Source organism: Anomaloglossus baeobatrachus, chromosome 2 (assembly GCF_048569485.1).
Source record: "Anomaloglossus baeobatrachus isolate aAnoBae1 chromosome 2, aAnoBae1.hap1, whole genome shotgun sequence".
Classification (NCBI taxonomy): domain Eukaryota; kingdom Metazoa; phylum Chordata; class Amphibia; order Anura; family Aromobatidae; genus Anomaloglossus; species Anomaloglossus baeobatrachus.
The window spans coordinates 300,981,475-300,997,159 of NC_134354.1; the positions used below are offsets into that span (position 1 = coordinate 300,981,475).

Below are 15,685 nucleotides of genomic sequence, written 5' to 3' on the forward strand. Positions count from 1 at the left end.
TTCTTAATGACTTGAGCATATAAAATTGATGTCGTGTGGAAGGGACCTTTATCATAAAGTAATTTGGGGAGATAAAAAAATAAAAAAATGTTTATCTTCTGATTAGGGCAAAGGGTGAGGACACTGAAGAACTGGTCACTATGAGAGCAGACGTCTTTTGTGTTGAATCATCTCGTCCAAGGCTTGGTATTGTCTGTCGACTGAACAATGCATTTTACACTGCAATATCTAACCTCTTTTTGGCTCTACTAGGTAAAGTAACTGAACGTTTTATTTGTTGACCCTTAAGTCTGTGTTAATCTGTGTTCTCTATTTCGTATAGGACTCAAATCTACTGGAAGCAAGAGCTGTCATCCAGTGACGCTCTTTTATTACCGTCAATTAACCTGTTATGTAATGAGCTAGCTCGTTACATGGCATGCAGCATTGAGCATGGGTCAGGAACCTATGGCTCACGAGCCAAATGTGGCTCTTTTGATGGCTGCATCCGACTTGCAGACAAATCCTTAATAAAAAAAAAATACCGTATTTTCCGGTTTGCAAGACGCACTTTTTTGTCCCAAAAATGGGGGGGGGGGTGTCTTACAAACCGCATGTCACTTACCAGGGCAGCAGTGGTGGTGCAGGGTTGGCAATACTGCAGGCTCATGGGGTATCGCAGCGGCGAGCCTGCAGTAGTCGGCGAGCTGCTTTGAATCTCCCGCAGTTGATGAGATTGACTTCAAGAAAATGTTCGTGGAGGCAACGCGTGCGCAGATAGGACTCTGCGGCTATTTTCTTGAAGTCAATCGCGTCGATCTGCACACGTTCCACAGCCATTTTCTTGAAGTTGATCTCGTCAACTGCGAGAGATTCAAAGCAGCCCGCCGGCAGATCAATGGCGCCCACTGCCGTGACAGCCCACAAGCTCGCAGCAGTATCTGTGATCCTCCGCGCACCGACCCTCATGAGCCAAGACACCCTCTCCTTCGTGCCCACAGCATCGCCTAACCTGGCTCCTGGTGGTTTTCGAGCAGATCAGAAGATCCCATCGGTCCCCCCTGCTGAGTATGGCTCTTATGGTATTACCTTTTTATATATGTGGCGTCCATGGCTCTCTCAGCCAAAAATGTTCCCGACCTCTGGCATACAGGGAAGGAAAGGAGTAAGGCAATTACTTTTTCCTTCCCCTTCTTTTTGTCCTTAACTTTTCTTTATCATTATTGCTAAAAGATGCATCAAAACTGAATCTGGCTGAAGGTTTAAAATAATCCATGTAAAAAGAATGTAATTAAACACCACTTGAAGGTTTGTTTTTTTTTTTAATAAAGTGATGGAATGTTACCAGAGTACAGCTAGATCTGCATGTGCTTTCATGATGCATTTTGCAGCTTTTACCTCTAGAGCTGCATTCCAGTACATTTGTTAGATAGACCATATCTATGTGAACTTAGAAAGGTGCAACACATAAATATACATCTGTAAAGGAAAGTCTAGTCATTATATAACTGCCTTTGGATAGGTAAACGCATAGGATAATATGGTGACTCAGTGGCTAGCATTGGTGCCTTGGGGAAGTTAATTGGCTTCCTTTTGAAATTTGTCTTAGTTTTGTATGTGTGACTAAAAAATGGGTAATAAAGCTTGTGAGCCCACTGGGCAAAGGAACTGCTGTGAGCGAGTTGCTTTTGTGACACCGCTGGAGAAGCACTGCTGCAGGAGGGGGACTATACTGTACATTGTTTTTATGCTTTCTATGGGGCCCCAAATTGATTAAAGGGGTACTCCGGAGAGATATGAGGCTGCATAGAAGCGGTTATAAGAGCGCATGGCTTGAGGTACGAAGACAAGCCATGGCCCTCATCTGAGACCACATAGAAGAAGCTGTTATCCGTAGGCTAGCTTGTGTTAGAAGCGAGGACCATGCCGCTGCTTTTTGATTTACGGTCCAACACCGGCAGCAGAGCACTCAGCAACTGCGTCTCAATGATAGTGATTAGGTGTGACAACAAAAGAGGCACTATGAATGAAAGCCTTCATAGCTTTATGAAGTTATTTCGATAGGAAAACATTTTTTATCTCCCTGGGTTACGCCTTCCTGCAGGAATGGTCCAGAAATAGACATCCCCTTTTAGGGTTTCTGTTTGAAGTTTGTACAGTTTTAAAGTGTAACCGTTGTGTTAATTTATATTTCATCAATCAATAGAAAACCTTAAAATAAGCAACTTTGTAATATATTGTATTAGGCACGTTTACTGCTTTCTGTACTCAATGAAGACTTTCCCATTATTGAGATAGGAGATACGATACGATACACTTTATTGATCCCATGGCAAATTATGGTATCACAGCAGCACAACTTAAATCATAACATGAATTACATAATTGACAAGACAGTAGAGTTGACAGAAGAACATTATACATTGGATAAGGTCATACACAGCGCGTGAACTGAAAGTAGAAAAAATAAAGTAGACATTCACCTTAATGATTTAACACTAATGTTATTGTTGTACATTCCCATAGCAGTTGGCACAAATGATTTCCTATATTTTTCCTTCTTACACCTCAGAAGGATTAGCCGGTTACTGAAGGTGCTCTTCTGTCTCATGAAGAGCTCATATAATGGATGTGCATTATTATTCATAAGATAATGTGGCAGTTGTTACTATGACTGAGGAGGGAGGAGCTAGAAGAAAAGCTCCGCCCCCTCTTTTCTATCTACATAGAATCTCATCAGTAACACTGCCATCTCCTCTCAGTAATGGGAAAGTCTTCACTGCATACAGATTTCACCTCAGAACTGACAATTTTGCATAACTGATCAATTTTGGTAAAAAAAAGAAGCCAATATGTCTGATAAGAAATATTACAAAGCTGCTTATTTTCATGTGTACTACTGATTTATTAAATAAAAATGTAAACAATGGTTATGCTTTAAGTTCCTAACAAGGCACTGTGCCATTGGACATTATTCCTATGAAATGTCCTTTCAGTTGTTGAACTTGTTAGAAACCGCAAGTCCTAATGATTTGCTTCTGTGGTAGGGGTAGAGGAAGGTTGACTGTTCATTGTTTCCACTCGCTAGGTAAGCTTGTATAGATAATAGGTATTTAATGAAATTAAATATATTTTTCTCTTTATTGCATTTACCAGGTATCTTTATGCTCTGGATAATATTGATTTTCCTGAGATATCATTGGCAGAGTTTGGAGGAAGAAGAGGAGCAGATGTTTGCGATGGTAGATAAGATCATTGGTATGCTATATATATATATATATATATATAGATACATTAGCCCTTGTAGTCAACCACGGTCAATTCTAACAATGTTTAAGTGCACGGAAGGAATTGGCCGAAATAGATATGGCTATTAAATAGCAAATCTGATAAGTGGTATTTGTTTTTTTAAGGTATTGTGAAACATCAGTACATGGATTATCTTTTACAAAAAGTACAGAGTCCGTATCTTGTGATCTCGCATGTCAGAGATTCATTAATAGGGGCTAAAGACAGGTGAGTAGCATATTATATTAATCCTTCCAAACAAATGCTTTATCGGATAATGACTGTTATTTGAAGCAAGTTTTTATGTTAAACATTTATTTTCCCATTTTAATTTTCCATAATACCATCTAACGTATTGTTGGGAAAAAAAATCCTCAAATCTTGCTATTTCCACTCTGCCCTCCAAGGCTCATAATAGGCTTTCAGTTTTGGAGAGATCAATTATTGAAGCATCTTATTATGATAGGCAGAATCCTGGTGAAAGCCATAAGTTACATATGGATAATAATGGAGGGGTATATGGAGGATCACAGCATAATAGGTGATGGTCACAGCACAATTCCTCCCTATTCATGTAGATAAAATAGAATCATGACATGTACCGCGACTATAAAAGAGATTATATATTAATTTCTGGTTTTATGTCATTCTAGTAAGGAGTTAAGTGAATGTGTTACATGTACGTCTAATAGTTTCAGTGCATTCAAAATGGTAGATTTTGATAAGATTAAAAAAAATCTGAATAGCAGCAATTGATGGCCATCAGCAATCAAACAGGAGATGAGCTTTACTCAGTTTACTCCTGGGTGATTAATATGTATGTACATCGACATAACACCAAAAGCGATAAAGACCCATATCCATATTATTATGGTTTCCTTTGCCACTGTTTAGAACTACTCACTGATGGAGATGCTGCTCTAGAATGCTCTCCTTCCCTTGCAGGACGCTACGTCACAAATCTCGGTGGTTTGCCTTGCTTCTTGCTTAATATCCAAGTCTGGGCCCTAATAAAGCCTCGTTTCCTGCAGTCAGATCGGGGGGCTTGCTTTTGTTTTTGCTCGTTATTGAAGCTAGCCCCTATCCAAGCTTGATGTCTGGTGTTTGATTGTACTGTCATGGCTGTTTTTTTGGCTCTGCCTCCTCAACCCTCCTTATGCTTCGTGCCTTCATCTCCATAGCGTGTATGTGACATTCATCTCCGATACAAGCTTTAAAAGATTTGTCATGAACAGCCGGGGGAGTCACTCAGAAATCCGCAGCTGTTCACTGATTTGTTACACACGACTACTCTCTAGCGCCCCCCTTGTCTGCAGGCCACTTTTGGTACTGCAGGACAATGCATAAGATGAGGCTGCTGAGCTGATAATGCTCGATATTGGAGGTCTCACAGCAAGGGTAAATGTATATATCACCGATTCCCGCTAATGGAATATATATATACCTCGGTACCCTTAATGATAGCACTCCAATAATTCTATGCAATAACAATTACGCTGCCACCACCGGACGTTTCACCGGCAGTCCGGGTACCCGTTACAGATAGCATAAGGCCCTTTGGGGTTTCTGGATTCGTATATAAAGCATGAAGGAAAGAAACTATTAAATTTGTATATATTTAATCCGAAAATAGGCAGTGTTTAAAGAATATACAAGAATTTACAAAAGGGAACGATACACATTATGGCATAGACAGTTACATTAAAGTAAAAGGTATAAAAGTGAAACTTACTAAACTCGTGCCCTAGAAGGTACGTCCAAGCTTAGGGAGGGAGGGAACTCCAAGATGGTAGAAGAACGGCCAGCATCACCCTTTCTGATGCCCTCCAAAGTACTATGTAAAACCATCCACTCTACTTTCCCATGAACTGATTTCCCCTTTCATCTGCTGTGTGTGCTATTACCTGGTATGTTAAACCATCCACTCTACTTTCCCAAAATATCTGACCTGTTCTCTCTTGGCTTCAATATCTCCCTGGCATGCTCCAACATCTCACTGTGACCTCCTTTTATGACCTTTGTTTACTCTGCCTATGTGATGCTGCATCTAGCTTTTTCTTTGATTGAGTGACCAAGAGGTTCTTGTTGCACCCCACCCCTTCACAGCTGATTGCACTTGTATATGTATATAATGGAGCACAAAAAAAGTCTGCACATAGACATTTCGTCTGCACCATATAAGTATGCTGCATTGAATTAAGACAGAATTAAGCCAGAAGTGACCGGAAGGTAACTGGAAACCTAGTCACTGTAAACAAGGTTTGTGTTTTTCTTTACTTTCACACCTATATTACTTCACTTTTTACTGCCCCCTCTGATCCCTAAACCCAGTAATGAACTTTTCATTTTTCCCTCCATCCTCCCCACCCATGTCACCTTCCCCTCACATATTTTCTGCCACATTTCACCCAGTGTCTCCAGACACACACGGCCACCTCATGGCCTCTCCTGCTCCCACCTATTAACACTCTCACTGCTTCTCCTCACTGCTGGGGATATCGCTCCAAATCCTGGTCCTCCTCACCACATCCCTATTGTCACTTCAAACCCTCATCCACAACCCATCACAAATTTCTGCAACCTCTCTAACCTCATACCCATCCACTCAGCCCCCGCTCCCCCAGTCCCACTAACAGGAGCTCTATGGAACGCTCGCTCTGTCTGCAACAAACTATCCTACATTCATGATCTTTTCATCACTAATAAACTTTCCATTCTTGCCATCACAGAAACCTGGCTCACCCCCTCTGACACAGCCTCTCCTGCTGCACTTTCTTATGGTGGTCTCCAACTCTCTCACTCCCCCCGCCCCAGTAACAAGCATGGTGGAGGAGTTGGTTTGCTCCTGTCCAACCAATGCTGCTTTACACCAATTCCACTACCACCCTCTGTTACTCTTCCCTCTTTTGAGGTGCACTCCGTACGCATCTACGCCCCCTCCAACCTTCAACTGGCTGTCATTTACCGCCCTCCAGGCCCAGCCACTGCCTTTTTTGACCATTTCACCACCTGGCTACTACACCTTCTTTCTACCGACATCCCCACCATCATCATGGGTGGTTTCAATATCCCCATTGACACTTCCCACTCATCTGTCTCCAAACTTCTAACACTTGCTTCCTCCTTCGGCCTCACCCAATGGTCTTCTGCAGCTACTCACAAAGATGGCCACACGCTGGACCTCATCTTCACTCGCCTCTGTTCCCTATCTAACCTCTCTAACTCGCCTCTCCCCCTGTCTGACCACAACCTACTCACATTCTCTTCCCTCCCTTCTCCAAGTACGCAACCCCCACTCCACAAACTTTCACACCCTCGCAGAAATGTCAAACACCTTGATTTACACGCACTTTCACAGTCCCTTGTTCCTCTCACAGACATTGCTTTTTTACACGACGCAGATGCTGCTGCAACTTTATACAACACTACAATCTCTGCAGCTCTCGAATCAGCTGCCCCCCTCACACACACACCAAAACCCGCACAATTAACAGGCAACCCTGGCACACGAGGCAGACTAAACAACTGAGACGGGCTTCCAGAATTGCTGAGCGCAGATCGAAGAAGTCTCATTCCACTGAGCACTTCATTGCATATAAAGAGTCCCTCACCACCTTCAAGTCCACACTCACTGCTGCAAAACAAACCTACTTTTTATCCCTCATATCCTCTCTCTCTCACAACCCTAAACAGCTATTCACTTTCAATTCTCTCCTCCGTCCTCCAGCACCACCTCCCTCTCCTCTCATCTCAGCTGAAGACTTTGCCTCTTTCGTCAAGCAGAAGATTGACAACAGGAGAGCAAGCTTTGGCCCACAATCCCCACAGCCCCTCATCATCGCTACTCAGCCCTCGTCCTCCAAATCCAGCTTCTCCACCATGACAGAAAACAATCTTTCCACTCTACTCTCAAGATCACATGTAACCACCTGTGCACTTGACCCACTCCCATCGCACCTCATCCCTAACATCACCGCAGTCCTCATCCCAGCCCTAACCCATCTCTTCAACCTATCACTAACAAGTGGTGTATTCCCCTCATGCTTTAAACATGCCTCCATTACACCCATCCTAAAAAAGCCCTCCCTTGACCCATCCTCTGTCAAACTATCGCCCCATATCCCTTCTCCCCTATGCCTCAAAACTACTGGAACAGCATGTCCATCTTGAATTGTCCTCATACCTCTCCTCCTGCTCACTCTTTGACCGGCTACAATCTGGCTTCCGACCTCATCACTCTACTGAAACTGCCCTAACCAAAGTCACCAATGATCTACTAACTGCCAAAGCCAAGCGACACTACTCTATCCTCCTCCTCCTGGACCTGTCCTCTGCCTTCGACACAGTAGACCATTCCCTCCTACTACACATTCTCTCATCTCTGGGCATCAAAGACTTGGCCCTATCTTGGATCTCCTCATACCTAACCAACCGAACTTTCAACGTCTCCCATTCTCACACCACTTCCTCATCTCGCCCCCTATCTGTCGGTGTCCCCCAAGGCTCAGTTCTTGGACCCCTGCTGTTCTCCATCTACACCTTCGGCCTGGGACAGCTCATAGAGTCCCACGGCTTTCAGTATCATCTCTACGCTGATGATACGCAGATCTACCTCTCTGGACCTGACATTACCTCTCTACTAACCAAAATTCCACAATGTCTGTCTGCTATTTCATCCGTCTTCTCTGCGCGATTCCTAAAGATTAACCTGGACAAAACAGAATTCATTGTCTTTCCTCCTCCTCACTCATCCCCTCCAAGAAGCCTTTCCATCAAACTTGATGGTTGCTCACTCTCCCCAGTCTCACAAGCTCATTGTCTTGGAGTAACCCTCGACTCTGCTCTATCCTTCAAGCCACACATCCAAGCCCTCTTCACCTCATGCAGACTACAACTCAGAAATATCTCCCGGATCCGTGCTTTCCTTAACCAAGATTCAGCAAAAACATTAGTGCATGCCCTCATCATCTCCCGCCTCGACTACTGCAACCTCCTGCTCTCTGGCCTCCTTTCCAACACTCTTGCACCCCTCCAATCTATCCTAAACTCTGCGGCCCGCTTAATTCACCTCTCTCCTCGCTATTCCCCAGCCTCGCCACTCTGCCAATCCCTTCACTGGCTTCCCATCGCCCAACGACTCCAGTTCAAAACATTAACCATGACATACAAAGCCATCCACAACCTGTCTCCTCCTTACATCTGTGACCTAGTCTCCCGGTACCTACCCGCACGCAACCTCAGATCCTCACAAGATCTCCTTCTCTACTCCTCTCTTATCTCCTCTTCCCACAATCGCGTACAAGATTTCTCCCGTGCCTCCCCCATACTCTGGAACGCTCTACCACAGCATATCAGACTCTCCCCTACCGTGGAAAGCTTCAAGAGGAACCTCAAGACCCATCTCTTCCAACAAACCTACAACCTACAATAACCCTCAGTCCAGTACACCACTGCGCAACCAGCTCTGTCCTTACCTATTGTACCATCACCCATTCCCTATAGACAGTGAGCCCTCGCGGGCAGGGTCCTCTCTCCTCCTATACCAGTCTGTTATGTACTATTAATGATTGTTGTATGTATACCCTCTTTCACTGTAAAGCGCCATGGAATGAATGGCGCTATAAAAATAATAATAATATTAATAAAGTGCAGGTTGGGCTCGCAGAACAGCCCATGAGAGTGCGCAATGTGTAGACAACCAGCATAAAATAAAAACTTGCAAAAGGAAATTTATTGATGCAACATTCTTACTTTCTCTGACCACTAATGTTTAAGAGACTAATAGGTGGTGAGTGAGCATTAATTTCACAGAAAAACAGATCAAAATCTGGAGTATGTGGAGACCAAAAAAAATCACAGAAAAATACTCCTAAAATTTATACCTTTATTGATTACCAATATGTTAAAAAACTAGAAAATACCCTAAGCGTCTAAAATACAGTTTAGTACACAATTTAGTGGGCCAGCCGGCGGTATACCCCAACAAAAATGGGGAATAGTTATATCGCTCTACCAGTCAACTTTACAATCAATAATAAGTCATATGTTTACGCTCATAGAAACAATCCATCACAAAGTCATTTTATCTAGATCTAATAATTGTCCATATACAGAAAAAAAAGTATATATTATTGGGAGGTGTGCAACTAAATTTAATATGCATCTCCCATGTAGTAAATTAGAAACATATATAAATGTTAGAACTATCTATAGTTTTAGGTTGTATGGAACAAGATGGAGAATATGTAGTTTACTGTTGTGGTATAGAGTTTACATCCAGCATTCTTTTATGCCTAAAGCAACATTTTAAACCCCCAAGTTTTACCCGACGCGTTTCGCCTCCTTGGGTGGATGTATTAATCAGGGGTATAGTTATAACATGTGTTCCAGAATAAATCAGGTAATTTTATACATTAGAATTAATTCACATTTCTCAGATTATAAGGATATTTTCGCACTGAAAATTGGGTTCCTCAGTAGGACCTCTTTTCTCATAGATATAGCCTCACTCTGATGAAATGTTTCACATCAAAGGAATCTTTGCCTATAACTGATTTAGGAACATTTTGTAATAGTCAGTCAATCCTTATTAAATTCATTCCTACGACTGCATTTTTCATTAAGTGTTAAGGGTGCTTTACACGCTGCGACATCGCTAACAATATATCGTCGGGGTCACTGTGTTTGTGACGCACATCCGGTTTCGTTAGCGACGTCGTTGCATGTAACACCTATAAGCGACCTTAAACTATCGCAAAAGAGTTAAAAAATCGTTGGTCTGTGACACGTCGTTTATTTACCAAAAATCGTTGTCTGGTCAGTACCGAGGTTGATCGTCGTTCCTGTTGCACCACACATCGCTACGTGTGACACCGCAGGAACGACTAACATCTCCTTACCTGCCGTCCACCGGCAATGAGGAAGAAAGTGGGCAGCATGTTCCGGCCGCTCATCTCCTCCCTTCCTCTGCTATTGGGCTGCTGCTTAGTGACGCCGCAGTGACATCGCTATGACGCCGAACGCATAATCCCCCTTGAAGGAGGGATTGTTCGTCAGTCACAGCGACGTCGCTGAAAAGGTATGTGCGTGTGACGCTGCCGTAGCGATAATGTTCGCTACGGCAGCGATCACCAAATGTCGCACGAACGACAGGGGCGGGTGCTATCGCACACGAGATCGCTAGCGATGTCGCAGCGTGTAAAGCACCCTTTAGTCTACTTCTTATCATGAGAAGAAGAGAAAAAAAGTGGGTGGGGGGGCGAATAACCACAAAAATCCCCTTCAGCTAATTGTCAGGATGTAAAACAGCGAAAATATCCTTAGAATCTGAGAAATGTGAATTCACTCTGATGTATACAATTACCTGATATATTCTGGAACACATGTTATAACTATACCCCTGATGAACCTCCACCCAAGGAGGCGAGACGCGTCAAGTAAAACTTTTGGGTTTAAAATGTTGCTTTAGGCATAAAAGAATACTGGATGTAAAATCTATACCACAACAATAAACTACATAGTCTCCATTTTGTTCTATACAACCAAAAACCATACATAGTTCTAACATTTATATATGTTTCTCATTTACTACATGGGAGATACATGTTAAATTTAGTTGCACACCTCCCAATAATATATACTTCTTTTTTCTGTATATGGACAATTATTGGGTCTAGATAAAATTACTTTGTGATGGATTGTTTCTATAATGATTGTAAACATATGACTTATTATTGATTGGAAAGTTGACTGGTAGAGCGATATAACTATTCCCCATTTTTGTTGGGGTATACCGCCGGTTGGCTTACTAAATTGTGTACTAAACTGTATTTTTGACCCTTAGGGTATTTTCTAGTTTTTTAACATATATTGGTAATCAATAAAAGGTATACATTGTAGGAGTATTTTTCTGTGATTTTTTTGTGGTGAGTGAGCACTACAATGCTCGGATGGGCGCGACTTAAGTACCTGAGTATAAGGTAGTGAATGGGGAACTCTAGCATTTTTCCAGGAATCTTCTGGAAAAATGCTGTAGTTCCCCATTGACTTCCATTGTACTTGAGTCATACTGATCCGAGCATCCAACTGCTCCATTCGAGTACTGAGCATGGTAGTGCTGGCTCATCACTAGAGATGTGATTTTAGCTAATGCAGCTGAGCTTTGTATTTTATATGGAAACTTGATATTAAATACACCGAGAATCCATTAAACTGAACTTGTTCATCTGTGCAGGAAACGTTTAAAGAAAGTCTGGGACCGTGCAGTGCTGATTGTTGAACATGACACCCGTGTCCGCACAGAATTGCAGCGGGTTGCCGGTGCTGACTTGATGGCGTGGCGATGGACACAATCACTGACAGAACGCCTAAGATAAACTGATTCCCCTTACGTTTGTATGATCTAAAGGTGTAATGCTGGACCTTGGGCTTAAGTCTTGGTGTTCTGCTATAGCTGGGCTTTAATTTGCACAAAGGTCCTTACCGGAGCTTTATAAGTTGTGTGTACAGCTCGCTGGAATTCTTCTTGTATAACAAACACCTTTTTGATGTAGATTTTTTACAGACTATTTTTCCACTGCAGAAAGTACATAAATTTGTTGAATAATTTTATAAATATTTTGTAATGTATAAAACAGTATAAATCATTACTTTATTGTTCAGTTAACTCCTGCTTTCCTATGGTTACTGTTGGTATTTTGAGCCTTTTTCTATTCACTGCAGTGCCCAGGCCTTGTTCTATAATGCATGGTGCCAACCACTCTACCAGTCTAATATCGCCAATCGCTTCACTAGACCCTCTGCTGTTGTTTAAGCGTAATTGCTTTATGAAGAGAAAGGGGTTGGGGGAGGTGTATGAGATGTTGTAATTTGTTCTTGCAGGGGCTCCTGGGAGATCTAGACACTTGCTGTCTCCTCGCTTGGCTGCTCCCGTTCTGGTCGGTGGTTATTCTCCTGCACAGCAGAGATGTTGTTTATAAGCAGCAGCAGAGAGGCAGAAAATTCAATTATTAGAGAATAACACTACACCTGCAGTACTCGGGGGTAACGCTTTCAGTGCCAGGCTGCACAGAAAAGACACTATGTATACCACTCCATACCATCTGTGTGGCAAGAAATAAATGAATGAAGTTATACATGAGTCTGTGATCATTATTCAGATGCTACTAAAATGCACATTTTTATTTCGTATGGTCTTTTATGCCATTCTGTTCAAGTATGTACTGAAAAATGGTTAGAGGGTCTTTTGGCTTTTGCTTCCTAAAATAATTAAGGGCAGCATTTGGCATGTAAGCCCCATTCTAAATTTGGCTTCACCAGCTGCTCAGACTCATCCATGAGCATGTGTACTCTAATCCGCCAAGTGATGGTATTCTTGGTGTGTGTAGATCAGAAAGTACAGTAACCTGTGCTGCAGTGTACACCCCCAAATCTTACCTACAATTTCAGCCGAGGGTAAGAGTTCTGATCAAGATCTGCACTTGGGGTTAGCTTTCATTAGCAGTTTGATGATAAGTGTCCATTAATGATGCAGTGTATTTACCGGAGATGTGAAATTACAATCTAATGATAAATGCTGCCTGTATATTGGTGCTAAGTGTCAGACTCTGGAAATGAACCCCCTGTGCTGCGTTAAGAGAGCTGCGTTAGTGTTGGATAAAAGCACAGCCTCGTCTCTGCTCGGTCCATTTCCCTCCATATGATGCATCCTCCAGGCAAATATCTTTTAAAGGCAGAAGCGGTGAACCACAGAAAATGTGCTTTTCTGAGTATTTATGAGGGCTGGAGAGGGGACAGAATTTCAAATTACACATGGCAGCTATTGTTACGACAGATAAACCTCAACCTACTGTTCATTATCTTTGTGCGCCTAATCAATATGCAACACAACGTAATGTAGTGTTGGCTAATTATAGGGTACGCAAACCTGGGGAGAAGCGCTGTTTTATTCACTTTAATTCATTATTGTTCCCATGGATTTTTCCACATGACAGCCCACTGCAACGCAACAGTGCTAGCAAAGAATTAGACAGGACACAGTGTATAGGCATGATAAGTCAGCTAATGGTGAAAAATACACGGTAAGAAAAATCAAGAACTGGATCACATAAATGATCACTGTGACTAAAGTCTCACTGGAGAAAAAAAATTAGCTATGAATGTTAACCCCTCACAGTTCGACTTTCTGCTTTTGTTTTTGTTCCCTCCCCAAAGTCAGGGAGGCAGCATATATGTATGTCATATGTCGTTAAGTGGTTAAATGCAGTGTCTAACCTTAACATCTGATTTTTATTTATTCTTTTTTTTATTAAAGACTTATTCCCAAACTCTAAATGCTATCCCCTATCCTGCAGATAGAGGATAACTTGCTGATCACCACAGATCTGACCACTGAACCCCCAGCAATCCTGAGAACTGGATTCTGCATCCCTCTCTTAAATGGAGGAGATATGTGTATGCTCTGCCATCGATCTATTCATTATCAATGGCAGTGCTGGAGATGGCCTAGTACAGCGGTCCCTTACAACGCCACTCCAGAGTTTTTTGGGTTTTTTTTCTCTTTACTCTGCGCCAGAGTGACACTTTAAATGTAAGTCCCCTGTCATATACTCACCTCTTACCACCGCCGCTTTGGCCCAAAGGCGTCATCTTGTGACTAACTTCTGACTGTCTGGAAGTCAGAAGTTACATCTTAAGCTCCCGATGCATTTCCTTTCATATCGATGTTTTAAGTGGAGACTGACAGTAACGGCAGCTATAGAAGATGAAGTTGCCGTAATGTGAGTATAATACAGAGGTCAGTGGAACCACTCCAGCATTGCAATAAAAAAAAGAAAAAACCCTACTGGAGTGGTGCTTTAAACAAAAAATGAAGTCAAGGTGAAGAATGCACACTTCTGCTCTATTCAAGCACATCCCTGATCTTTGATCAATGGGCTGTTGGATTTCCAGCAATCTGCAAGTAATCATCTCCCCTATGTCATTTAGGTGAAAACCTATTAGGAATAATTCTTAAATGTTTCAAACTATGTTTGCCATTTTTCTTGCTGTTCAAGAAGAAAAAAGTCTTATGCTGTACACTGCATATAAAAGCTATATCATCACTGTTATAACAAATTTACAGAAATCAATTAAATAAGCGAATATAATAACCTTTGTAGTATATCTTCACAGAATTATGCTTCCTTTTCCATCTTGACCTTGTCATGCACAATACATATTTGACTGGCTCAAGGTATACATAGGCCTTTAAGAGCCACTTCTGACCCAGCTTCTTGATCACACCACTCCTTTCTGGAAAAAAGTGACTTATCTTGGTTGAGACAAGTTGGACCGCCAGCACATCAAGGTGTCAATTTGCACAGTATATTATGATCTGGGGGTATAGGGGCAGGAAAAAGCATTTGCAGAAAGAACAATATCAGTGTCGTAGCTTCAAAAGCAAGTGATTTACTTCACCCGCAACACTGGATTCATAGCCACACACCTTAGTTCTGCTACATAACATCCTCATTGCTACTTCTGACTCTGCACCGCACAGAGAAAAAAGAGTCGAAGTCCATCTCTGTGCAATGGGACATCACAGAAGCTAGTCTCCTCCCATTATGTCAGAGAGAACAAGAGCTGTCATTTGAAATTCCTGCAAGACAAAACAATCACTGATCTCAGGGAGACCAGCCAGAGAAAACACTGCCGGCAGCCAGTAAAGGTGCTCAACATAGTGAAATCCTAGGTACATTGCCCCCTTGTCATATCTTTAAACTCGTCAAGAGTTGAATATTAACTAAAAGGGCCACTTAATATTTTGGTTATGGTAGTCTCCTAAAAAGAGCCACTCCTTGGCTAGGTCCTTCCCAGAGGGATATCTGGCTATTTTCCATGTCGAGACTCCCAACAGAGGCTCCATGGACTTTTTTGATTTGCATACTTCCCAGGGGGCAATGCACCTAGGATTTCACTGTGTTGAGCACCTTTACTTGCTGCCGGCTGTGTTTTCTCTGGCTGGTCTCCCTGAGATCAGTGACTGTTTTGTCTTGTTGGTCTACTAGGCATTGCTCCCACCTGGCGAGAAGCCTACTCCACACTGATGAGGGGCAATACCCTTAAACAGCTGTCTGTGGATGGATACCTGGCCTTGGTATTTCCCTTGTCATATCTTTAAACTTGTCAAGAGTTGGATATTGAATAAAAGGGCCACTTAATATGGTGGTTATGGTGGTCTCCTAAAAAGAGCCACTCCTTGGCTAGGATCTTCCCGGAGGGACTCGAGATTCCTAACAGAGGCTCCATGGACTTTTTTTATTTGAAATTCCTTGGCAGTCCCTATGAAATGGTCACTTTTTTACTTCGTCTTTAAAAAAAAATGTAAGGTGTTTTATTTTTTGGCGGGGGAGGCTGAAGAAACCTATTATTTTGACTA

At 42.4% G+C, this 15,685-nt stretch overlaps 1 protein-coding gene across 1 annotated transcript in view; it reads left to right on the forward strand.

Annotated features, from left to right (window-relative positions):
* LEMD2 (LEM domain nuclear envelope protein 2) overlaps positions 1–12,399 on the forward strand; it is a 62,689-nt gene extending 50,290 nt beyond the window's left edge. The window contains exons 6-9 of the mRNA XM_075335862.1: positions 107–252; positions 3,136–3,237; positions 3,393–3,495; positions 11,501–12,399. Of these exons, the coding sequence (XP_075191977.1) occupies positions 107–252; positions 3,136–3,237; positions 3,393–3,495; positions 11,501–11,642 (493 nt within the window). The 3' untranslated portion in view covers positions 11,643–12,399. The remainder of the gene's footprint in view (positions 1–106; positions 253–3,135; positions 3,238–3,392; positions 3,496–11,500) is intronic.
* The last annotated feature ends 3,286 nt before the right edge of the window (positions 12,400–15,685 follow it).